The sequence below is a fragment of the Podarcis gaigeae genome, assembly GCF_964106915.1.
Source record: "Podarcis gaigeae genome assembly, chromosome: 12".
In the NCBI taxonomy this organism is placed as follows: domain Eukaryota; kingdom Metazoa; phylum Chordata; class Lepidosauria; order Squamata; family Lacertidae; genus Podarcis; species Podarcis gaigeae.
This window is the reverse complement of record NC_139688.1, coordinates 7,129,627-7,155,884: the sequence shown is the minus strand read 5'-3', so window position 1 is coordinate 7,155,884 and position 26,258 is coordinate 7,129,627. Positions and strand designations below refer to the sequence as shown.

Sequence of the window (26,258 nt, the reverse complement as noted above, 5' to 3'; positions counted from 1 at the left end):
AAAGATACAGCTCCAAAATCAGAATCAAGGTTTTCCGTGTTTCAAACTGATCCAGCAGCTGGGTGATCCTGTCATGGGACAGTGTGGCTAGGGTATCCCTCTCCTGATAGGCTTGATCCCTTGTTTTGCTTCGTAGGGCGATAAATTTGGCTGCGCATGACACTCGGTTGCCTTTGTGAACCACTCTTTTAATCAATCCAAAGGAACCCCTGTGATAAAAAACAAACAAGACAGGCTGATTCAAAATTCCAATCTCTGGCAGAAGCAACTTTCCCACTGAGTTCTTTCCCATGCCTCAGACACCCACACAAAGCCATAATTATGATCCGAGTGGAATATCAAGTGAAAAATAGTTTTTACCTTCCTATTTCTTGCTTAACCTCATAGAAAGAATGAAGCTTTCTTCTATGGCTCTGTTTCTTTGCCTCTTGGGTTTTCTTATCTGTAGCAATTCAAACAACAAGAACATGTAAAGTAACGGGCACGATCACACTCTTGCATCATGTGTCAATATACTTCTCCTTTGCTGAACACATTCCACACATCATACATTCCATCACTTTTGTGAGGGGTGGTATCCAAAGCACTGCATTTTATATGTGGGAAAGGGGCACCTTTCTTTGGAGTTATGTTGATTGTGAAAAACAAAACACTTAAACAATCAGATCTATTTTAATAACCCTACAAGCAAGAATAATTCTATGAAATAGGACAACATGATTATCTCCATATTTCAGATGGTCACAAGACATTTGGGAGGAGGCAATTTGAGGCAGAAGAATTGAGTGCGAGCTAGGTCAAGGTCTGTTGAGACACTGCATGCCAACAATTAGTAGGTAAGAACTAATGAGAAAGGCAAATGTAAGTAGTGCAAGGACCAGTTCACACTTCTATACAGTGGTACCTCTGGTTGCGAACGGGATCCGTTCCAGAGGCCTGTTCGCAACATGAGCAGAACGCAACCCGCGTCTGCGTGTGCGTGGGTTGCGATTCGCTGCTTCTGCGCATGCGTGTGATGTCATTTTGGGTGTCTGCGCATGTGCGAGCGTCAAAACCTGGAAGTATCCCTTTCCCGTACTTCCGGGTTGCCGTGGGATGCAACCTGAAAACCCTCAACCTGAATCAAACATAACATGAGGTATGACTGTAGTTACCTTCTTGGACAATGAGTTCAGCTTTGCATAAGACCTCCCCTCCTGTATTTTTAGCGATGCAAGTGTAGACACCACCATCTTCAGTTCTAGCGTTGTACAGAATCAAAGAGTATCTTGTGCCTTCACTGAGCTGATGGACTCTTTCACTGTCTGTCAACAATGAAATACCCTGGAAGGATGAGAGAAATATAGCACATGAAGGCCACTGAGGAAGGCAGATAAAACTAAACCAAGACTACCTAGGTATATAAAATCTTGTACACGATCCATCAAGTCCAGGACGATCTCCTGGACAACCCCATTCAAAAATGTTTTTAATTCTTTTCTTTTTTTTAAGGATTAATTTATAAAAATACATCTCCAGAAGAATCACGAATTCCAACATTTTGAACTCCAATCCGGCGAAATGGAACTTCAGAATCCAGTGCATAGCTGTCAAGCGTCCCTTATTTGGAGGGACAGTCCCTTATCCCAGCGCCATATCCTGCTGCTGTCCCTTATTGATGGATGTCCCTTAAATTTCCTGGGTTTCAAAGGAAGCAGCTCCTCTCCCTCCCTCCCTGCTGGCAAGGGAGGAGGGAGGCTCCAACTGTGTTGCTTGGTTGCCCAGCCCGCCCCCCTCAGGCCTCCTCTCACCAGCCTTGGCCCCCGGGAACCCCTCCCCGCTGGGACTGGTGGGAGCCTCGGGCCCTTCCACCACCATCCTCATCGCGGCCACCGAACTGGGTGTCTCTGCCTGGGGCCTCCCCTCTGCCCGTCACCGCCGCTCCCGCTAGGCCGTACTGCGGCTGTGCTGCTGAAGGACCCGAATGAGATGGGCAGCCTGGCATGGCCTATGAATTGCTGAGGAGCCTTGAGAGGAGAGCGAGGGCAACCACAGAGAAAGCAGTTCAGAGAGAGGAGGAAGAGGAGGAGGAGGAGGCACGGGCAGGTGTTCCAAGGGCTACAAGGGAAGGACAGCAAGTGCTTTTCCCATAGATTTTTAGTGGTAGACTAGCATAGATGGTCTGATCTGTGGGCTTACTTTGGGCGCTATTCCCCCCCCCTCCTCCCGCCCCACCTGATGGAATTGAGAGCTGCAGATGGAGCACAAGAGAAAAGATACAGAACTGCAGCAGCATCTTTGTAGCTTGGACTTCGTTTTGCGCAAAAAGTGGTTGCTGCTTGTAGTTATTTAATTGCAGTGTTTCATCGGCTGGTGTCTTGAGCAGCAACCTCTGGAAACAAAGGGCTAAAAACCGGCCCTGCTCTCCAAAATTACCTGGTCCCTTTTAATTGGTTGACTAAAATCCCTTATTTTGGCTGCTGGTCCCTTATTTTCAAGGCTGCTGGTCCCTTGTTTTCAAATCTGTAAGTTGACAGCTATGATCCAGTGAGGGTTCTGGCAGAGGGGAAAACTGTTACTTGGTGATTCCCAATGCACCACTGAAATGTATCTTCATGCTTTCAGTACATCCATGGAGTATCATTTTTCTGTCCACAAATGCAAAAGTGGAGACTGTACATGAACTCATCTCTTATCCCATGCCCATTTTACTACTCTGTAGATTTATTCAGTCTCCTTTCCCTTTATTCACACTTCTGTCTGGGAATGTCTGCTGCCTACCTTAAACCACGCAATGGTTGGCTGTGGGTCTCCTTCAATAATAGCATGAAACTTTGCCATCTCCCCACACCGAACCTGCACATCTTCAATTGTCACCTGCATGTACGGTGGGCCTGATGAAACAAAAGTGTTATGTTCCAGCTGTTTAAAAAAAGAATGATATTGGAAACAAGGGCAGATGAGAAACAAATCGCAGTTGTGACCAAATTTTGCACAGTTCTTGGAAGATGACTTCCAGCACATTTGTGCTCAGAGATCATAGAGCTAACTCCCTAAACCTCTTCTTCTTACACTTGCTAGCTATTGCAATTTCTCTCTTCTGGATGGCTGCAGAGGTGCTTTTAGCTGCTACAATGCCTTCTAGAGCCTGGACTTTAGTGTTTCTGAAGCTTTTGAGCTCAGTTCCCCCACTTCTAAAACCATTCCTGCTCTGGTAAGAAGTCTCTGGTAAATAACCCAGCAATATCTGTTTTACAGCTGAACTTTGAATTCAAAGCATACTGGTAGATTGTGCAACTGGAAGAGAATTGCTGTTTGCCTCAAGCACTGTCGACAGTTGGGCAACCACATTATACTAACTGAAGCTTCGGCACCATTTTCAATGGCGGCCCCACATAAAGCACATTGGAGTACAGTGGTGCCTCGCAAGACGAAATAAATTCGTTCCGCAAGTTTTTTCTTCTTGCGAGTTTTTCGTCTTGCGAAGCACGGTTTCCCATAGGAATGCATTAAAAATCAATTAATGCATTCCTATGGAGACCGCTTGCCAGGCTGGCGGTGCGGAGAAGGGCTTTTCTCCCCACCGCAAGCCTTCAGCACAGGTACGGGAACAGAGGGGAAGGCGCGCAGCGCTTCACCTCTATTCTCGGGGCTTGCGGTGGGAGGAGGGTTTTTCCTCCCCACCACCAACATTCAGAACAGCATTCTGAATGTTGGCGGTGGGAAGGAAAACCCTCCTCCCACCGCAAGTCTTCAGGACAGCCATCCGAAGGCTGGCGCGGGGAGAAGGTCTCTCCGCCCCACCGCCAGCCTTCGGAGGAGCCTTCCGAAGCCTGGCGGGGGGAGGAGGTCTCTCCGCCCCACCGCCAGCCTTCGGAGGAGCCTTCCGAAGCCTGGCGGGGGGAGGAGGTCTCTCCGCCCCACCGCCAGCCTTCGGAGGAGCCTTCCGAAGCCTGGCGGGGGGAGGAGGTCTCTCCGCCCCACCGCCAGCCTTCGGAGGAGCCTTCCGAAGCCTGGCGGGGGGAGGAGGTCTCTCCGCCCCACCGCCAGCCTTCGGAGCAGCCTTTCGAAGGCTAGCGGGGGGAGGAGGTCTCTCCGCCCCACCGCCAGCCTTCGGAGGAGCCTTCCGAAGCCTTTAGGAGGAGGTCTCTCCGCCCCACCGCCAGCCTTCGGAGGAGCCTTCCGAAGCCTTTAGGAGGAGGTCTCTCCGCCCCACTGCCAGCCTTCGGAGGAGGTCCGAGGACAGTGGGGAAGACGCGCTGCGCTTCCCCGCTGTCCCAGAGATTTCCCTATGGGCTTTCGTCTTGCGAAGGAAGCCCATAGGGAAATTCGTTTTGCGAAGCGCCTCCAAAACGGAAAACCCTTTCGTCTAGCGGGTTTTCCATCTTGCGAGGCGTTCGTCTTGCGGGGCACCACTGTAGTCCAGTCTAAAAGTTACCAGAGCTTAGATGACTGTAGCCAAGAGATCCCTGTCCAGATAGGGTTGTAGTTGGGCCGCCAGCCTAAATTGGTGGAAGGCACACTACAGTACCAACACTGCCCCTGCCTCAAGCTCCTTCAGAGGAGGTGTGGTCCCCATCTACAGCCAACTGCATACCACTCAGCTGGAACCTCCCACAAATAGCATCTCAGTATTACCTGGTTTAAGTTTCAGTTTATTGGCCCCCATCCAAACCCTTATTGCAACCAAGCACTGTTAAATCACATGTGCCATGAGATCAGATAAGAAGTTCCTAAATAAATTTTAGTTAATGAGTTTTGGTTAAGGGTGGTGCTGTGGGTTAAACCACAGAGCCTAGGACTTGCCGATCAGAAGGTTGGAGGTTCAAATCCCCGCGACGGGGTGAGTTCCCATTGCTCGGTCCCTGCTCCTGCCCACCTAGCAGTTCAAAAGCAGGTCAAAGTGCAAGTAGATAAATAGGTACCACTCCAGCGGGAAGGTAAACGGCGTTTCCGTGCGCTGCTCTGGTTTCCCAGAAGCAGCTTAGTCATGGTGGACACATGACCTGGAAGCTGTATGCTGGCTCCCTCGGCCAATAAAGTGAGATGAGCACCGCAACCCCAGAGTCGGCCATGACTGGACCTAATGGTCAGGGGTCCTTTTACCTTTAATGAGGCAAGTAGGGCATACAAACCTAACAAGGACCCTCCAATAGAAAGTATTCAAACTATGTGTCTTGAGGGATTGTGGAAGGAAGGCTCCAACTGCCTCAGGATTCCAATTCTTCTTCAAATCTTGTACAGCTCACCATTTTCCCCCACAGTGCACCAGTGTTTACATGCTCAATTTCACAAGGCATTTGTACCTCTCAAGTGTAAGAGTCAAAAGATGCAGCAATCATTTTGGAGCTGGAAAGCCTGGAACTGATGCCTGGCTCACACATGAGCTCACAGGCTGGCCAGAACAGTCACAGGCAGCGATCAAAGTAATGAGAGATAATTGTGTCCAAGGTTGAAGCTGGAAGGCCATTGAGACTTGGCCAAATTGGCAGGGAAGGGGGCCCTTTCCCCAAACTTTCCCCAGAGTGTCTCAAGTTTTTTTGTTTTCTGAATGTAGCTTGCTTTGTTCCATACATACAATGGGAGTTAAAGAACTCCATTGACCTAAGGACTTGATGGCCAAAGTCAAAAACTCCTGAATGCTGTGTTTGGGAAGAAGAAACTTGGTATAATAACGTTTCAGATTCCGAAGACAAAATGCAAACTAAAAATTGAAGCCCCACTAAAGTTTTGACAAAACTCATTTGTCGTGACTCCAGGCAAGATCATGCAATAAGCTGGCTTACTTGCTGCACTCTTCTCTGCTGTTTTATAGACGCAGGTTCTCTCCGTGGTCTCAATATAAACTTCCCTCTGTACATCCAAGATGACACCTGCCCCGTCGCTCTTGGGCCACTCTGCTCCAGCCATGATTTGAGGGGTTCTTAAGCATTAAAGCAGGAAGGAAAGTCACAATGGACACAAGAGTTTTTGGGACACAGTCGACAAACTGTAAGCAGGCCACAATGTTGCTGTTTATCCCACATACTACAGGTGAGTAGGGAAGCCTGAGGAAATATTCTTCTCCACTTGCCCCACACCAATGAAATGGAAGCAATCTAGTAAATTAAGGCTTGGAAATTCCATCAGTTTCTAGACTGATCTATTTCTCCACTCACAATTAAGTTTCCTTAAATCTATCCGGAATGATCCGGAAGCTGTACGCCCGCTTCCTCAGCCAATAAAGCGAGATGAGCGCCGCAACCCCAGAGCCGTCCACAACTGGACTTAATGGTCAGGGGTCCCTTTACCTTTACCTTTACCTTTAAGCCTCATGTAGGATTGACTTCCGAAGAACTGAATCCCATCAGAATGCAGGTTGGGGACTGAACGTATAAAAGTTAATGTAACCCATTTCCTCTTCACACCAAAAAACACCCACCCTCCCGATATATAGACACTAGGATATTAGGAAGAATACTAGACTACAGCTGTTCTCCCAGACAACCTGGTTTCCACAGGTGGGGAATTTTAATGCTGGTGTGAATTAAACTATATGATGTACCGCCTGCATTTTGAAATAGTGATGAAGGAAAATTAGTAACACAATAATTTTTCGTGTGTATAGTAGGCAAACCATCCAGATATAAAAGAGGAACAGAAATGCAGGATACTTTACCTGCATGGCTTTCAGTGGTACAGTATCTGAATTGGTCAAGGAAGTTACCTTGTAATAGGAACAGCCCGTTCTTGAATCCCATCACCTTGAAGAATTGTGTCCTTTTGAGTGGTGCTTGGCTTTTCCTCTGGAATTTTACCAATAGCTTCCTGCTGTTCGGCTAGCAGTGAAAACATAGGTGGTTAGGTTGTGCATACAGGCATGAGACAGAGGAAAAACAAGAGACCAGCAGCAGCAGTACTGTCTACCCCCTCGAACCATGAATAGATAGGCTAGAAATGTTTTAAATAAATTTATTTTAAACAAATGTTAAATCGGGTCCTCCCTTAAAGAGGGCACGTATTGTGATGAGACCCGGAAACCGACACCCTGTGTTGTGGGTGGGTGCGATTGGTCAGCCACAACACACGATTGGTAGGTCCCTTATAGCTGGGTACAATCTGGCCAATGGGACGCAGCCCAAACGGTTCGAGGGACCTATTTATGCCCATGCATGTGACCCAGAGCTTCCTCTTTCAGCGCATGCATTCGGAACACCCGCCCACCTCTCCCTAATTTTAGGGCTTTGCACTTGACCTTGCTATGCCGTTGTGTGTCGTCTGTCGTTGGGACAGGGGCACGGCAGGGATTTCCCCCACTTGGCTGATTGGTTGTTGCCATTTGGGTTTCGCCTGCCGCGTAGCAAATCGTCACAACTTGTAAGGTTGCGGATAGGCTCTGGTTCAGGTGATAGGGATGGGAGAACGCTCTCGCCACCCCTATGTGAAGGGTATTCTGGTAAAGGAATCCAGGGACTCGATGGTGTGGTCAACCCTGTGAGGGGGTTGTGCCCGTGCCGGAGTCCAGGGGGGACATTTGGGTGGCGGGGATAGCCTGTTCCTGGCTTTCCGCTTATCCAGGTGTTCACCCTTGGCTGACCTAGGCTGGAACCCTGGGTCAGCACTACCTGCATGGCAGGGAGCTAGTCGAACCAGAGCCTATGCAACCAGTCACTTTCTGTAATCCATAAAGTTGTGGCCTAAATTCTGCCAAAAACTAAAACCAAAATTTGAGTCAAGTATGAATTTATTTAGGGGGGAGGTTTCTGGGTCTGAACACACAAAAATTGGCTTCTTCCAAAAAGCAGTAGCAAAATTTATATGAAAGAAAGATACTGCAACCTATTACATTTTACCAGGCTCACAGGTGCATCGTATAGCACCCAGCCTGGAATCTAGCATTTCTTAGTTATCAGCAGAACATTTTGCTGCCCAGACTGATACAGTCTGAGAAATGTGCCCCATTCCCTCTCCACAAGGTGTGCTGACTGGGTCATAGCTCTCAGATCATGGTCAAATGTGCATTATTCAAGCTGAAATCCAAGTATCCTCTGTGACTTTCCAAAGGATCACAACTTCAAATTGCCCATGTTGCTTATGGATTTTGACTGCCCTAATAATTCTAACCACAGAGGGATATATCTGGGAATAGCAGCTTGAAAGTGAGCCTAGTGGCAGATCAGTAGCTTGGTAGGGGCTTCAGAACTGTGAAACTGGGCAGGTCTAAAAAAATAATAATAATGAAAATGTATTTGAGAGTTTATAGGGATGTGAACAATGGAAGAGTGAAACCATGCAATTTCTTCAAAAACCGAGATAAAAGGCTGTTGGATATTTCCTCAAAGAAAAATAAAAGCTGGTCTTCATAATCAACTAAAGAAATCAAATCAACACACCCAGAGTAATGATCATTGGAGCTGCATTTTTCGTACAGCGATTAATGCCATCTCCTAGGAGTTGTCAATAAATAAATTAAGAGAAGTATTGCTCCTGTTTTTCGTTATGTATATTAAGCAATTATCTGTTGCAAGTTTGGACAAGAATACCATTAGGCTATTTTCAAGCACTGATGTGTTGCAAAAAGAAAGAAAGAAAGAAAGAAAGAAAGAAAGCGCATTCACACAAGCCTATATGATTTCAGCATTTGCCAGGGCTGCCCAATACATTTTGGAACCTGAGGCAAACCACAAAATGACGCCACCCCCAACCAAGGAATAATGGGGGTGGGGCACTGAGGAGACGGCAGATCCGGCATCCAAGGAGTGTGCTGTAGTTGCAGTGGCAGCGATGCATTCCTGCCACCTGAGGCGGTCACCTCACCTTGCCTCATGAAAGGGCTGGACCTGGCATTTGCACGCCAGCAGTCTACTGCCCCAGAGAACGTGTTCCAAATGCTATATAGATTTGGGTTGGGGCAGAGAGTGAGTGCCTTTTAAAAATGTTTCCAATGCCTTTCGTTAGGAAGAGCATGCATGACTGGATTAACCAAGATACACTGAATTCAGTTTAGCTGCTATACCGTATGGCATACCCTCAGAAGGGGACAGACTCTCCAACAGAGGCTTTTAAATGGAGGTTGGGTGGCCATCTCTCAGGGACTCTTTAGCTGTATGGCAGGGGATTGACATTTGGAGGCCCTCCCTGTTAGGATATTGATGTTCCATTCCACCTTAAAACAGATGTGTGGATTGTTGTATGTCACATGTCTGTTTACTCTCCAGCACAGCTTGCTGGGAACTCCCGTTTGTGTATAGCTTTTGCTTATGCTCCTTTTTTGCTTGGACACAAAAGGAGAGAAGACATGTTTTGCACTTTGTCCTGATGCTGAATAAAATGCCTGTAAATATGCTTTACACAGCCTCTCTCTGCCCTTCTATTTGAGAAGAGCTATTTTCTCTGCTGGCTTGCGTGCTCAGCCTCTGAAGAAGAAGAAGAAGAGTTTGGATTTGATATCCCGCTTTATCACTACCCTAAGGAGTCTGAAAGCGGCTAACAAGCTCCTTTCTCTTCCTCCCCCACAACAAACACTCTGTGAGGTGAGTGGGGCTGAGAGACTTCAGAGAAGTGTGACTGGCCCAAGGTCACCCAGCAGCTGCATGTGGAGGAGCGGGGAAGCGGGGAAGCGAACCCGGTTCACCAGATTACGAGTCCACTGCTCTTAACCACTACACCACTCTGGCTCTCTGAAGGTTTCTGAGGCTCGAGTCGCAGTTTACATGCTGGTCCAAGGACCGGAGATCCAAGGACTGGGCTGGAGCCAGCTGGGGGCCTGCCAATTGCCCCCATTCCCTTAGCTGCATCCCAATACTCCCAACTCTACAGTTCTAAAACATTGGCAGCTAAATACCACAAAGTGTGAAAAGGGGATCTACATCTTCAAAACTTGGGGCAATGTGCTGGGTTGTAGCCCATACCTTCTTGGCACATGTTGTCAACTACTTTGAGACATGCATGCTTTATTTGTATTTTATAGTGACTATATGGAGGACTGGGAGAATCCGAAACCAGGGAGAGGAGTTGATGGAAGAAGATTGGAAAATTTAAAGTTTATATATAGAAATATCGCCAAATTAATGAGTGATAGAAAAATGGTGGATTGATATTTTATGGATTTAGCAGAAATGTTATAAGTATATAAGTATTTTAGTTTTAATGTTAAAATAAGGTTAAAAAATATGTTATTTATAATATGATAGAGAATAGAGAAAGATGGAAAGGATTTGCTGAAATAACTAGTAGAAGTGGAATACAAAAAGGGAGGTGAGAGGAGGTCGAGGAAACAGGGGAATGAAAGAAAGAGTATTGAAAAGGGGAGATGTATTTTTTTAAAATTGTTTTTGTTTTGTTTTGTTTAGGGTTAGGGTTAGGGAGTGGGTTTTGTTTAGTTTAGTTTAGTGTGTTTGGTTTGATGGGTTTGGGTTGTGATTTGTATTGTTTGTGCATTGTGTTGTGTTGTCTTTTTTTTCTTTTTTTCTTATGTTTTTTCTCTTCTGTCTTCTTTCCTTTTAAAAGTAATAAATATTATTTACAAAAAAATAATAATTGTATTTTATAGTGCCGAGTCCTAGTGTGTTTTTCCACAGACCAATGTCAGTCCAAATGGAGGGAAAGGACAACATAGCTGTGTTTCACACTGGTAGTATGTGCACAGCCTTCGTGCCTAGCTTAGGAAATGGAGAGCAACTTGCTAATGTCCCTATAACATCCCTTTGAACTAAGAAAATTAGGAGATGATGACAGAGGCTAGATGCAACTGCTATTAACAGGCTAAAGAATGAAAGGAACACATTGTACGTTAACCTCTTCATGCTTCATTCATAAATTGTTTTCTTTGGAAAGCACACCTCAGCGTGGTTTTATGAGAAGTAATCCCTTTGTCCTTTAAAGTCGCCTATTAAGTGCAAGTGAAATCTTAACAAAATCACAGATCCAAAAAACTGCAGTGGAAAGCTGAGTTCAGAAAGTGCTGTGGAATCAAAATCCTATTTCATTACAGTGGTGCCTTGGGTTAAGAACTTAATTCGTTCTGGAGGTCCATTCTTAACCTGAAACTGTTCTTAACCTGAGGTACCATTTTAGCTTATGGGGCCTCCCACTGCCGCTGCACGATTTCTGTTCTCATCCTGAAGCAAAGTTCTTAACCTGAGGTACTATTTATGGGTTAGCGGAGTCTGTAACCTGAAGCGTCTGTAACCTGAGGTACCACTGTATATCTATGAAAGATTTATTTGGACCATAAGCAGTATTGCAACTTTGCTAGATAGAACCCACAGGCAATCAAGTGCAAGGGTTATTGCCATCACACTCTGAGAAAACCTTAAGACCTCCACTGCACCCTTGGTCATGATAGAGTGGCAAGAGGAATTTGAAAGAGTGACACTCTTTCCCATTTCCTCTTTCTTCTTTGTGTTTATCAAGCCTCAGATTAATTCCAACTTTTACCCAGTTCCCTTGAGAAAGTGTAAGAGAAGTGTGTTTGTGTATGTGTGTACACATTTCTCTTTCTGCCTCTCTTGGCGAGTGGTTGATGATCCAGGGGAAGAGAAGTGATTGGTGTATGTGCCCATGGCACTCACTAAAAAATCCAAATGTGGCCCCTAAAACAGTGGCCTCTGATGCAACACTGTGTCTCTCAGGAATGAATGATTTGATGCAGGAGTGGGGAATGTCTCCAGACATTGTTGGACTACAACTCCCTCAGCCTTGACGATTGTCCATGCTGGCTGGGATTGGTGCGAGATGTCCCTAGTATTCTGCAACAAGCAGTGCCTCTAGCTGGCTTGAAAATAGGTATTGTCAGGCAGAACTAATCAAACATAATGTGGACACATTTGAGCTGGTGTCCGTACAGATTCACTAATTCAAAATCAAAGGTGGAACCAAGTTAACCACAATTCCAGGCACAAAACCTTTCATGTTTTGATCTCTGCTTTCGTTTTTCATTTTAACCACAGAAATGCCTGCAACATGCTTGGTGGTCTTTGGGGTCTTGTGGTTTTCTTCCAACCCCAGCTCAGGACTGGGAGACCCAACATGGCTAGCAGAGCTTTGAACTGATGTTGGCTTTGTGAGCTACCATAAGCAAGCCTAGTGGGTAGCCTTGAAGGCAACAAATCAAAGCTACTGATTTGCTGGCTTTCCCTCTTGTGACTGGAGGAAGCGATGCTGCTGGTGACACAGAGTCCATGGGTTTCTGCAGAGCCACCTTTACCTCCTTATCTGCATGTTCGAGTGAGGCCCCGACACAATCCTCCAGCTCTGATCGTGACAAAACCATCCCCTACAGCTTTTCTCTCTTCAGTGTGAAAAGAAAAGGGTTAGCATCAAAGTCAACCCACTTCACGTCATTCAGATCACAAGATGATACCTAGAGATGTGCCAGTCACTCATAACAGTGAACTGGTAGACATAGACCCTTCTAAAATTTGGACCCAGATTGCAGTGAGCTTAATTCACTGCCACCAAGTGCACCTTTTACAAGGTTGTCCTTATGGAGGGGGGATGTTGAGGCAGCACTGTTCTTATAAAATGACCATTGACACTGAGAAGCACAGGAGAGAGATTTGCAACTGCCAAGAAAGGGGCACAGGTAATAATGAATCCCTTTTGAAATTTATCTCTGTAAAATCAAAGAAAAAACCATTTCAAAAGAAAGAAAAGAAATCAGTCAGATATGAGCGTGGGGAGGAAGGCGGTTCTCTCTTAATTTTGATCTGCCTTGCTGTTGACGCCGTTGTGGTTGCGGTTATTGTGCTTTCTACCTATGGTGAAACCCTGTGATTTAGAAAGCCATTTCTGACCTGGGAGGAGAGGGGGTTGAGGGCAAAAACCCTCCTCCCACTCACGCGGGGGCGGGACCTTGCCCCCGCGTGAAGAGGGAATCCCCGGGCATGCCTTCTGCCCCACCCGCCAATCGGCGGGCCGGGGAGGCGTGGCCTAGCCCATTTAAGGCCAGGCATGCCCAGGGACCGCCCTCTTTTGCCTTCCTCGGCCGAACAGTTTTCCCATCCCGCCCACCCTTAGGTTAGGTAGCTATGACCTTGCTATGGACTTCGGTTGGTCGCCGCAAGGGGCCTGGTAGGAATTTTTCCAATTTGGCGCACTTCGAGCCTTTTGGTTTTTTCGCCTACCTCGTAGTAATCGTCACAACTTCCACAGTATTGGCGGTTAGGCATTGGCAGGGGACTATTGTTATGCAAATAAATGGGGGGAAGGTAGCGCCATCACCTTCCCCAAAGGAAAGGGTAGTCCGGTAGAGGACTCTGGGGGGTGTTGCCTTGTCCGAAGCCTAGGGAGGTCAGGGCCCCCGGCACGCCCCCGAGTGGTGACACCCGTGGGATCCTAGTTGGCGTACTTCAACAGGACTCCCACGGCTTGTGGACTACCCTTCCCGGTTTCCATGACGGGTAGTCGTTAGGAGCCAATGCCTAAGGCCAATACCTTCAAATTCTGTAATCAATAAAGTTGTGGCCTTTTTATGCCCATTAACCTTACATAATGTGTCCTGTGTCCTTATTTCTCTTGGGGGAGGGGACTTGCCACACAATACAGTTCAGCTAACAGCATCTCCAGGAGGGTTCCCAAAACTGCTGGGCGTTCTCTACTCCACCTGCTGCACCAAAATCGCAGGTACCTTCTTAAGCCTGGGAAGACCTCTGTCCCAGAACCAAGAGTGTTGAGTGTGGCGCATAACCGTATGGTGCACCTACTTCCCACTGACACCTTTTCACTGTAATGATCCACCATGTTACAATTAGGTACCCCAGTTATGAATTGCTTACACGTTCCCTAAGGAAGGTGAAAAACATGCCCACCCTCAGCCAATCTGAACAGCATGGAAAATTCCTTCCTGCTCTCAATTCATTATATAGTCATACCTCGGGTTAAGTACTTAATTCGTTCCGGAGGTCCATTCTTAACCTGAAATGCTTTTTAACCTGAGGTACCACTTTAGCTAATGGGGCCTACTGCCGCCGCCGCACCGCTGCTGCACGATTTCTGTTCTCATCCTGAAGCAAAGTTCTTAACCCGAGGTACTATTTCTGGGTTAGCAGAGTCTGTAACCTGAAGCGTCTGTAACCCGAGGTACCACTGTAATCCTGGCTGGCATAGAGGATGGGTGGCCTCTGCTTCTGCTAAGTGCTGAGTCAAACTGGAAACAAGCTATGTTGGACGAAGCCTGGTGTCAGCATCTCCAAGATTACGTCACGCAAATCTCACAAGGCTGAAAAATTCCATATTGGAAGATTTTGTCTCCCTGTTCGGGGAGCTCCCAGTCATTCTCAGGTGCTGTGAACTGTGGTTACCCTTCAGAGAGAGCAATCGGATGGGGGAACTGTGTCACTTCTGTCTGCTTGCAGCCATCATCCGCTTTACAGGCACTGTCTGCTACCGTGAGGTCTCTATTGCAGGGATAAATTTGGGGAATAGGGTTGTCTAGTGGCAGGGAGCTCCCCTGGATCTGATTCTACAGGCCTAAATGTAAACAAGTTAATCTAAGCACAAGCCAAATTACCTGTCTCGAGTTGAGACCATGGTGGAATCTACACACATATAAAAAACACTGTGAAAATGCTTTTTAAAAAAAGTGTTTTGAAAAAAATACATTGAATTTGGCATAGCTCCCTGGTGCCATCTGGTGTCACGTTTGTGTATTGCACTTTACATCACATTGAAAACATTTTATTTGCAGCTGTATAGCTAAATCCCATTAGACGTCAAGCCTGCAGGAGCTTGTCTCTTGTTACTGCCCCTTCTCCCTCCTTACCACTCTTCTCTAAAGTTATTTGCAGAAGAGTTTTAGAGAGGTACCCTATTCAAGCTGTAAGAACACACCTGCCATCGGACGCAAAATCCAGAAAACTGAAATACCAAAAACCTATTGTGTGAGGGAACTACACGAAAGCAACACACAAGAGAGTGAATAGTATGTCAGCTAATATTAGACATTTATTGATATGAATCTGAGGCTCTAACAGCACAATATGACTTTAATTATGCCTGAGGTTTGTCTCATCTCTCAAACTGGTTTCTACTTTATATCCTTCCTTCCATGGGAATATGCAGTCAACCCAAAAAAACTGTTAATCATGTACAAGCAAATGCTCTTTTAATTTCTAGGAAAATACTTTGAAAATACAAATATAGGACTCTCCATCGTCTTAAAAATGTTGGATAGGATGCATCATTCTGCCAAATTACTTTTTGGTTATTTATTTTTTAAAGAAAATGTAAACTGATGGAGGGGGTTGCGTCAAAAGAAATGCAGTTATTCCCTGGAGAAAACTACTGTTCAGTTAGCAAACCATTACTCAGCAAAATAAAACTGCAAGATTAGCATTTCTGCACGTTTTATAGAAATAACACTCTTAGAATTTCTGCATGTAAGATTACAAATGCACACTTCTCTTGTTTCTTAATGACAATTCTCTAGATTTCCACAAGTAGTATCTAAAACAAAAACCTGGCCCTAATAATAAAAGAATCTTGCGCAGAGAGGTATTTTCATCTTTAGCAGTGTCTATAACTTTCCAACATAAAATGCATAGTGCAATAGACACTGACATATCCATGTACCTTAATTATATACAGCATAGACCAATGAGGTTGTGAAAACTGAAAGTTACAACATGAACGAGGTTCATCGAAGAAAACCGCTGAGAAATGTCTAACCTTCTACAGTAGTACACAGGTACCGTACGCAGCTTACAAAAATTAAAACTGGAGTTGTAACTACTAAATGAAGCCGCAATGTTTAAGTGCCATTCTTGAGACGAACATTTATGTGGATTATTTTTTAAAGCTGTGTTCAGAGATTGTCTTGGTAGGGTGTCCATTTTGGGAATCTCAAGCAGCAAAGTGATGGGCCAAATTATTTCTCCAGTATAAAGTAATAATAAAAGGGCAGTAACTACTGCTAGCCCTCCTCAAAGTAGATCCATTGAAGATAATGACCATTTCTATGGTCTGCTCTGAGGATAACTTGGTTGGCTACAAGTCAACCCAACATCTTTAAGATGTGCTGAACTGTCTTAGTTTATCTGTAACTGTATTGTTATTTCTTAATATTCATACGACAGGCTTGACTTCTGCAAATATGTTTTCAAGCAGCTGTTGCTTCCCTGGTGGAGTTGTAGACCCAAACATCTGGCGGCCACCAGGTGAGAGGAAGGCTGTTTCAGAGCAACAGCCAATGTACTAGTTTCATCCTAAGGCTTGGTTCACACTAACTAGGCAAGGTTGGATATTGCTATCCCCTATAACACCACATCTGTATGCGAAGGTTTTTTTAAAATGGATGCAAAATTTGCTCCTTCTCGGCAATTTGGGGGTGCAGGACATGGGAATGGAAGGGAGTGAGGTAATTACTCATGAGCAACCCTTACGGAAAAATTCATTGGGGTTCCCCGTTACAAATGGAGCAAATGGTTGGACTGAGAAGTCATTTCAGATCATTCTCGATGTGCTGTACCCCCAAGATTTAGCCAGCAGCCAGCAATTTCCCCCCAGTTGCTTTGTCCAAGGGAGTTGCTACTGAAAATATCTGTGAGTGCCCATTTCGTTTGTCCAGTTGTGTGTGTTTGAGGTTCATAAGGATGGCTCTTGTGGACGAAAAGCATCATTTGAACGAGCCCAAAATATTATGGAATACAAGGGATGCAATCCACCACATTCAGGCTTTTGCCATAGATACCACATGAAGAGAATTTAGTACAACTAGAATAGCAGTCGTTGTAATACTGCAAATACAAAGTTTTGGGCTCCTGATTAGGAGCAAATGAAAATAATGTAAATGCAACCACAACAATGTTGATTATTAAGGATGATCTCTAGATGCAAATTGAATTATTTACGCAGAATTCACACATGAGAAAATTTATAGTATTTGACATGTTTAAGTTTGGTTTAGCACTACCTCTGTTAATAAGCTGCCCATTCCTTTCACTGAATAGTATTTTGGGTGCAATGCTGCAAAGGTAAGATTCCTTCAATGCCTCAGCATATATTTATTTCTTAAATAATGCAGATTGCACAGCCTGAGATCTTAGGCATCCACTGTAGTAACAGGTTAAAAGAAAAGTATATATGTATTCATGACAGTTATCAATCCAACACAGAGGTCTTGGAGAGGGTACACGGTTCTGCCAAAAACTTATGATGCTATATTGCCACTGCAGAGGACTTATGCTGGCAGTAGAAATGTTGAAGATTAAGGTACAAGCCGCAAACAGCTCAAATCGGCTTATGATTTGCACTTAATCGAAATTAGGACCGTGAGTACCACATTAGTCACTGAGCTAAAACTGGATTAACAACAAATGCCGCTTTAATTAATTTTTTTTTATCACATATAATCTTGTTTCCTCTGAATTCAATGTCAAAAACAGCACTGAATTTCTATAGAATCAAGGCTGGACAGTCTTGTCAATTGTACCTACTGTATTAAACTCCACCACTAAGAAAAGAACATAAATTGTACATTCTGAAAGGCATGCGTGGCATCTGTGTTGTCCACACACACAAGGTGGAAGTAAATCATTTTTTAAAGCACACTTAAATGTGCAGAAGCAGTTTGTGGTCATTAAGTTGTTTACTAAAAGTGTCAGCTCAGCTATTTCATGAGAGCCTGGCATATACAAACAGCAACTTGAAACACGCTTAGATGAAAAGCTTTCCTTTAGTTGCTGCCAAAGAGCAATTGTGTAAACTTCCTTCTTTATGCGTTTGGCAGCCCCGTGTTAACATTTGAAAACATAAACGCAAACTTAATTAGATCTTGTCACTAATTATGCCCTAGGTCTACGCTACCTGCTCCTTATTGTTTCACAATGGAATGGTGTGCTTTTAAAAAAAAACACCACAAATCAAAGGTTGCATTATATATACTGAACTGACAGAAGTGTTCCCTTTAAGACTAGAAAATCTCCACGTTTAATTGCAATGCACGGTATTTCACTTGAAACAGTTTTCTTCTAGCTTCTCCTTTATTATTCCCATCACAGTTTTCTTGCTAAGGTTCTTGGTGTTGCTTATGGCTGTTGCTTACAGTGAGGTTTATAACTGCTAGAGAAATAGAGAGTTCACTTCCGCTCAACTTTGGGAGGAGTCTTCCTTCTTGATGCACAGTGTAACGGTTTCTCCGACTGCGCCATAGATGCGGGTTCTTGTGGAAACCTCAGTTTTGAAGCTGGATTGTCCGTTGTCTGCGGACAGCTGGACTTCGGTACAGAAAGATGGTGTGGGCTTGAATGCAGCCCCTGTGGCAGAGGTGTGCGATTGTGGTGTTGCCATTGCTGCTGTGCAGGACTCGCTGACATGGAATGAAATATTCGATGGGCCCCTGGACTGCATTCCGGCCACTCTGGAGGCTGACATGAAGACCTCTCCTGGGTGATGCCCTTCAAACTGGCTAAAATAGGTCTGCCTTGGCTTAGAAGCCACTGGCCTGCCCACATTCAGTAAGACAGGTTTCCCAATGGTTGGTTTGTTGATTTCGGTCTGGAGCACAGCTATTTCACAAGGTTTGTCTTCTGCAGAGTTAGGATTCCTGTATGTCTCCCCTTCCTGAGGGACATAGTCTTCAAGGTCCTCCAAAGTTAATGCTTTCCCATTACGAGTCAGGATTTTAAGATCTCGCTTTTTAAGGTCATCCAGCTCCTCCGCTTCTGGTTCATCAATTATAACGTTCTCCTCTGGAAGACCTTCATCTTGCATGGGACCTGAGGTTTCATCCTTGGTAGCATGCTCTTTAAACTCTAGATCTCTGTGTGAATGCAGACAATAATCCTTGTCTCCTCCACTTGCCTCAAGTGGTTCATCCACAAAAGTAATCACAGATGGGGTAGCCAATGAGTCACCCTTACTAACAGATTCCTGAGGGCAACTCTTTCTTTCCAACCCATCACGAGAAGTTTCATTTTCATTGCTGATTATTGCTTCTTTGCAATCATCTCCAGACATTTCAGCATCTTGGGGCAGGGAAGACTTGTCCTGCTCCACTAGTTTGTTGTTTGAGTTATTTGTGTTCGGGTCATCTTCAGGTGAACGCCTGGGTCTTGGGCCAGACAGACTATAGCCTGACACTGAGTCATCTTTATCTGATCTTGCAGGAGATGCCCCTCTTTTCCTTGTGGTTTGGGTGGGCTTCTTCACATTGAACTCAATTATTTCCTCTACTTCAACCCATTTGGGCTTCTGTTCCTCCACAGTGGTTTCTACAATGATACCTCTGACTGCTGCTCCTTGCCTCTCGTCTGGCTCTGTCACAAAGAGTGTAGGAATGGCTGGTCTTTGCATTACCTCTGGGTCTAGCCTATGGACAGGCTGCCTAATCTTGGTCACAAAAATGGGCTCGGGTGTCGAGTACTCCGATCTTGGAGAGCGAGGAGAATACCCTGAGGATGGGCGGGCAGGAGATAGTCTTCGCTTTACCCTTGGGGTCTTCACCACTGTTGTTATAGTTTCCTCTCTGATGATGAAAAGTTTGAAAATTGTGTTTGTGTGTGCAGCGACATGCTCCCTGCCCGCATCCCACCCTTTTAGGAGGCACACTTTGTTGCATGCGAACACCGGAGAGGTGAGGGAAGCACAGCAGTGTTAGTTTTGTGAGCTTTTCAGCGGTGTGTGGGTTCTACTGTTTGAAAGTGGCCATGCACACCCTGCAAATCCACCTCATATTCAGAAACAGAATCTCTAGTCAACCAGAACATTATCCAGTGTCCTTCTGGTTTTGTACTTTTCTTGAAGGTACACAAATGGCCCAATCCATATCAGGTTTTAGTTGACTATACAGAAACATTGGCTTTCAAACACTGTCATTCCTCAGATATATTGAACATGTTGCTATTCCAACCCCCTCACTCCTCCCATGTTTTAAAATGGGAAAAAAATATTTAATTAACTTATTGTCACCCTAAGTTACTAGTGGCCCACTAGAATAAACAGTGTTAAGTACTCTGAATGTAATATAAACAGCTGATAGCAATGTTGCTTCATTTATAATTATCTTTGCTCATATAGCATTACTTCCAAAAGCAAACATGAGGTTTAAATTATTCCAAGGTATTATAATAACGTTGCATCCTTTTAGTTAATTGTTTTTGATGTTACTTAAGAAGGTTGCATTTGTATGTGCAGGCAAGCAAGCAAGACTGTGCAAGATCAATCGGTTAGAATACAACATCAAGAAATTAAAGTAAAGCCAAGTATTACAAAAGAGATGGGTGTTGTGTCCAGGAGACTGAAGCATATGCAAGATGTGTTTTATATGGCATTTAAATACAAGAAAGAGTTTCAACAACCCTTTCCAACTAGCATGTTCAGACCTTGGATTAATATTATTTGAGAGCACAGTCTGATCAGCAGAAACTGTTGGGATAAAGAGAAGAGATCCCTTTTCCTTCATGGGATCTTGGTGTACCAGAGAGAATATGAAGTAGAGCTTTGCTCAATCAGGGGTCTGTTGTACTCAGTTTCTACACATTCCTTTGTTTTCACCAATGCGGGGCATGAAGGGGCACAAAGCTCTTTCCACACTTGGCTAGAGCGTGGTGCTGATAACACCAAGGTTGCAGGTTTGATCTCTGTATGGGACAGCTGCATATTCTGCATTGAAGGGGTTGCACTAGGCAATCCTCAGGGCGCCTTCCAATTCTACAATTCTAAGGGGAATATATAAGCTTGTAATGAAGCAACTGAGGCAGCGCTACCCGTTTTGCCATAGTGTGCTAGCAGGGAATGACGCTTCCAAGAGTGCAGCGAGGCAGAGCGCTGGCCTCAGCAATGGACTAACACGCTCCTTCTCCCCTTCATCGCAATTCACGGTGACCTCTGTGGCATTCCCAAGTAGGTAATCTTGACTGGCTACATGGCTAGGGAATGTCACTGTGCTGGCTATGCGGTCCTTTGGTTACCTGCCATCACACAACCAACAGCAAGATTTATAAATGATGTTGAGGTAGCTAGCATAGGCAGGTGTGGAAAAGGTAACCGGAAGGGTGAATTTAGGAAACACGTGAAGTTCCCCCCGTGTCCTTCTATCGTGCTGAATCTCCACTGTCGCCCAGTTCTGGTACAGTACCAACATGAAGCAGTTGTGTGCCAAGAACGAAAACCAGGTTACAATGCCAAATTTTACTAAATCCTTCATTTGAAAAACCCAAACCAACCCCAAAATCATTTTGGGTAGATTTAATAGTGGAGGGTGCGAACGAGGAAGAAATACTGCAAGTTAAATGGCATGTTAGTACGCTTTAGCACATTGTTTGAAGTAGTAGTGTTCAGAGATGGATTCCTGATGTTCCTAATGGCTTGCTGGAACTCCAGTTGACTTGCAAACGGAACGTATCGCAGGAAGAGTTAGACAAAAGCTGTGCCTATGCGCTACTGCTGTTGGTTTTTGCAATGTGGGATGGGCTACAGGTTTGTTTTGCTCATCCATAAAACCTATTGCTTCCTTTTCTCATAACACAAAAATACCACAAGATCTGATGGGATGGGAAAGAGTCACACTTGCATGGCCAATAAACACAGGCTTGTTATTGGGACATGCAGAGGCAGCACATCACAACACGAATGTTAAAAAATATCAGCACTTACATGATGATGGTTTTCTTGGGTACTTTAGTCTCTTGCTCAGTGACTACAAAGAAAACAGTATGAACAGCATGGGGTTAAAGAAAGGCAAAAAGCTGAAAAGATTACATTAACTTTGTTAAGTGAATCAAGGAGGAAAAAAACTTGATTGGAAAGAATAATAATTTAGGTAAAAAGAAAAAACTGAAAACAACATACACCATCCCATCACTGATTTCTGTGGTTATTTCAAGTGTTATTTCTAGTATCTCTAATCCTTACTGGTTCTGAGAGCCAGATCCACAAATCACTTAAATTGGCAATGCACTTTACACTTAAAAAACTGGCTTAACTCATTGGAAACCAGTGGGGCCAACATCCTGTGCATTGTTGGCGTGCCATGCCAATTTATAGAGCCCAATACACTACGCGTAAGCCAGACTCCAAGCGGGTGATCTAACGTGGTATGCAAAATATAGATGCTAGTTCCTATTCCCCACTCCACTCCTACAACCCATGCTGGTGGTTTTCTCATTTTTAATGTCGGTCCTTCTTGTGGACAAAGCATGGGGTGGGAATAGGGATGGGAAGAAACACAAGGAGATGAGGCGTTTGGTCTTAGATTGGAGGATGAACAATGCTACAGGTTAAATTTGGGCTTATCCACACTTAGCTTTCCTCCATGCTTTCCTGGCATATTCTGTGCTTTAAAGCTCAGTCAGTAGCACATGAGATTCTTAATCATGGGTTAGAGCCCCACATAGGGCGAAAGATTCCTGCATCGCAGGGGGTTGGACTAAATGCCCTTTGTGGTCCCTTCCAACTTTACGATTCAATGTCCGAGTGCTTTTCTTTCTTTCTTTTTTTGCCCCAGAGCTTTCCCCTCGAAAAGCTGCTCTATAAGCTGAATTGGAGCAAACACCAATCCGCAGAAAACCCGAACTGCCATTTGTTGCTCTTCTGATTTAAAGAACAGTTTTTTGTGGGGAAAGCTCTGGGACATTAAAAAAAGGGCACTTGGGACACAGAGCTTAAAGGACAGACCTGTGCCTGGGAAGAACGGGACAAAAGTGTAGTGTGCATAAGCCCTTATTCAATGTATATGCAATTGCAGCAATTTAACTGATTTGTGGATCACAACCTAAAACTCCTTAACCAGTCAACAGTTTTGGCTGGCAGTGAATGTATGGTGGTTTGTTGATTTAGCACATTTATATCCCATGTTTCTTCCACACTGGAACTTAAGATGGCATAGGCAGGGCTCAAAAGTGCCCCCAATTCAGGCACTGACCAGACCTAGACCTCCTTAATTGCATCATGGTTGCTGCATCATGAGCCTTCAGAACCTGCACAAATAATTTTAAGTTCAATCTTTCCCCATATTGTTCTGAGTCTTCTTTTTTTGTATTTTGAATTGGGGCAAGGAAATGAAATTAAAACCCTTACACAACTTCTCATTTTGAATAAGAGGAAAGGGAACTTATTGCATAGCTTAAAGGATGAGGGTAATTTTATTACTGAAGGGTGAGCTCCTCAAATCATTTACACTGAAGTAAGGCCACAGGATTCCTACAGGGGGAGTTACAGATCACAAGCAAAAGCCTTTCAAGAAAAAGGAGGAATGCATAAGAAAATAAGTCCAAGACAATGTGTGTGGGGTTTTTTGGGAGGGAGGGGAGATTGGTTTTTTAAGCAGAAACTCAAAACGAATCTCTTTCTCTGAAGGTAAAATGTATTCATTTGTGGGGGTAGGGTGGCTTTTCTCCACACACACACAATCCTCTATATCTGCTGGCCAAAATAAAATTTACTGCTCTAGCAGAACTTAAAAAAATGTCTGTCAAAACCACTTTTTATTTTAGCTGAAAGGTAGAAAGGGGAATATGTTTTAAATGCATAACTAAATGGAGGTATGTCATTTTTTTCTCACTCTCTTTTTAAAAAAGGGTGATTTTTTAACTTACTTATGTCTATATACTGGCTTTTTATTAAGAAACAAATGTGTACAATGTTTTTGAAGCAGGAATTAAGCAAAGCAGGAACACCACATCAAAGGATTTAATGAGTTAGTAAGCTCTGTAGGGTTATTAAGTTTCTTAATTTGTCTTAAATAATCCACTCAGGGTATTTATCATGTTACCCCGTTCCTATATTTGCAAAGCACATGTACACACCTTGCCATAACCGGCGTCTCCAACACCGAACTGCTGAGCGCAGGCAGATCTGTGTGCCAAAGAGGCAAATTCAAGACATTTGTACGTGTCTTTGCAAAGACAGGTATTTGGGGTGGAATTTGTTGTATGCTTTAAAAGCATAAGACAATAAACAGCTGTGCACATAGTTTTAGGCAAACTTCCAGATGTTAGAAATGAGCACCCAGAATTAAGTGAAATTTAAGCACGTTGGTGTTTCACGTGTGAATTCAGCAAGCTGGGAAACTGTTGGTGAGCATGACTGGGTTACAAAGCCCATGTGGCAACTTTAACTATGATCTTGGCCACCAATATAATCAACAATGGATTATTCAGGCCCTCTCTAGCTTGATATTCATTTAATGTGATTAAATGGTACCAGCATTACTCCTGGAGATACAATATGACTGACCCAATCCTATTTTCAGAAAGAAAAACAGGAAATTAACACCAAGAAGCCAACATTCTCTTCTAGGGTTTTCCGAACTACCTTCAAATGTTTGGTTGTGATATTGCAGCAACATTTAGCTTTGCAAAGCAGAAGATCCTGATAAGCACATTAAGAGCTGTTAGGTGTGAAGACTAGCCCCCGGAATCTATATTTCAGGCTTTCCTTGTTAAAATGTTAAGCCAGCTAATTCACACAATGTAGGGCAATACAATGGATGTGTATGAAGAAAAATAAAACTCTCAGAATTCTTTGAGCTGCACAGAAGGTGGTTTTCAAACAGACTTTATTATATATCCTCTGGATGACCTAGAGAAACAAAATGTCAGCTCCATTGTACATTCCACCAGTTTGTTACGCCAAGAGAACTAAAAGAATTGTGATTTCTGTTTTGAATAGGTGACAAATAATATACTTTTAGGCATAAACTTCCAAATTAATTCAACTGTTGGGTACTAGCCGAGGGGTAGAAAACATTTTCCAATAAGCATAATATGAAATTTACAGTAATTTTGTATTTTAAAAGATAGTCATAGCTGAAAAAGTAAGGTAAGTTATGCCTCCAGGAAACAATCTTTCATTTCATTTATCCGTTTACAATGAATCAACAGCTTTGAAGACCGGCACTGCTAAAATAGTCAAACACCAAAAGCCTGTTATTTTAAACATCCTGACCAACAGAAAATCTAAACAGATCCTCATGCATTTGTATTTTGAAAACAACCACTACCATGGTCACTAAAACAACAAATCAACCGTCAGGAATTGCAACCCAAAGCTCCAGTCCTTGCATCTGGATAAATGGCTGACACGTATGTTATAACAGTATCTGCAATTCTGGATAGACCACAGGAAAATGCGTTCAAAATTAACTGTGTGGGAAGGCAAAGTGTGATTACCTTAACCAAACTTCCTTTAAAGAGCCACCAAAGCATATCTAATGCCCATCGTCTGCCAATACGCTTATGAAGAACCAATTAAAGAACAACCAGTACTAAGAAGAAACACAGAGCTAGTGAGATGAGACAAAAACAAAGCTTTCTGTCATAATAATGAAGTAGGCGCATTTGCTTGCCAATGAAAACCACAGTATGTTTCTAGAGTTTATTCGGACAACCAGTCAAAGCATGTTGCGACTGTGCTTTAGCCTTTGCAGGGTAGACCTGTAAGTTCTGATCCAAAGGTTAGCATGCAATATACAGATTGCATGCTTATGTATAAATAAGCATTTAGTTTTAAGTTTTAAGGTATTGTACGGTAAGATAAGGTTAAATAAAGTAAGGCAAATTGAATAACAAAATATGGTGAAAGATGGAAAGGATTTGCTGAGTTAATTAATAGGTTAGATTGTCAAGATAAATTATTCAATAATAATTGAAAAAGAGGGAAAGAATTTGCTGAAATAATTAATTAAGCTAGAATACAAAAAGGGAGGTGTGAGGAGGTCAAGGAAACAAGCAAATGAAAGATATGTAATATGGGATTTGTATTTTTTCTTTTTTGTCGTGTTGTTGTATTGGTTTTTATGTATCTTTTTTCTTCTTCTTTTTTTCCTCTTTTTCTTTTTCTTCTCTTTTTTGTAATTTTGAAAATTCTTAATAAATATTATTTAAAAATATATATATACAGATTGCATGCAGTGGGTGGGTGCAGCCTTGCTGCAGAGGGAATTGCATGCTGCTGTTTTTGAAATCAGGACAGATGCGAGCCGCCAAGCACACATCATACAACTGAAAATAAGATTAAAAATCACAAAATAATCACAAAATGGCAAGGCATTCTTCTATGGAAAGGAGGGAGATCTGCTGTTCATAGGCACTTTTTAACAGGCTACAAATTCTACATTTTGAAGAAAAGGCAGCCATGAAGCTCTGGTCTAGAATGTGTTCCTGTCGAAAAGCACGTTCAGCGGCACCATAGGAGCCATACAGACGGCTGGCTTTCAGAAAGGTGCTGTGGGGTCCTCATCCCGGTCAGAAACATGTTCTGGATTGGGACATCACAACAAATTCCCTGCCCTGTAATACGTGCTGTGGAAAGCCAGCCCAATCAGGCAAGTGAGCAAAGTCCTGTTGAGAATTCTGAAGTCT

General features: G+C 43.8%; 1 protein-coding gene across 50 annotated transcripts in view; it reads right to left on the bottom strand.

Annotated features, from left to right (window-relative positions):
• Nucleotides 1-26,258, bottom strand: part of OBSCN (obscurin, cytoskeletal calmodulin and titin-interacting RhoGEF) — a 265,894-nt gene that overhangs the window by 49,538 nt on the left and 190,098 nt on the right. For all 50 annotated transcript variants that reach the window (XM_083703814.1, XM_083703862.1, XM_083703817.1 and 47 more), the window contains 6 exons: nucleotides 6,686-6,797; nucleotides 5,766-5,902; nucleotides 2,761-2,873; nucleotides 1,155-1,323; nucleotides 361-442; nucleotides 9-209 (listed from right to left, as the gene is read on the bottom strand). In XM_083703814.1, coding sequence (XP_083559940.1) covers nucleotides 9-209; nucleotides 361-442; nucleotides 1,155-1,323; nucleotides 2,761-2,873; nucleotides 5,766-5,902; nucleotides 6,686-6,797 — 814 coding nt within the window. The remainder of the gene's footprint in view (nucleotides 1-8; nucleotides 210-360; nucleotides 443-1,154; nucleotides 1,324-2,760; nucleotides 2,874-5,765; nucleotides 5,903-6,685; nucleotides 6,798-26,258) is intronic.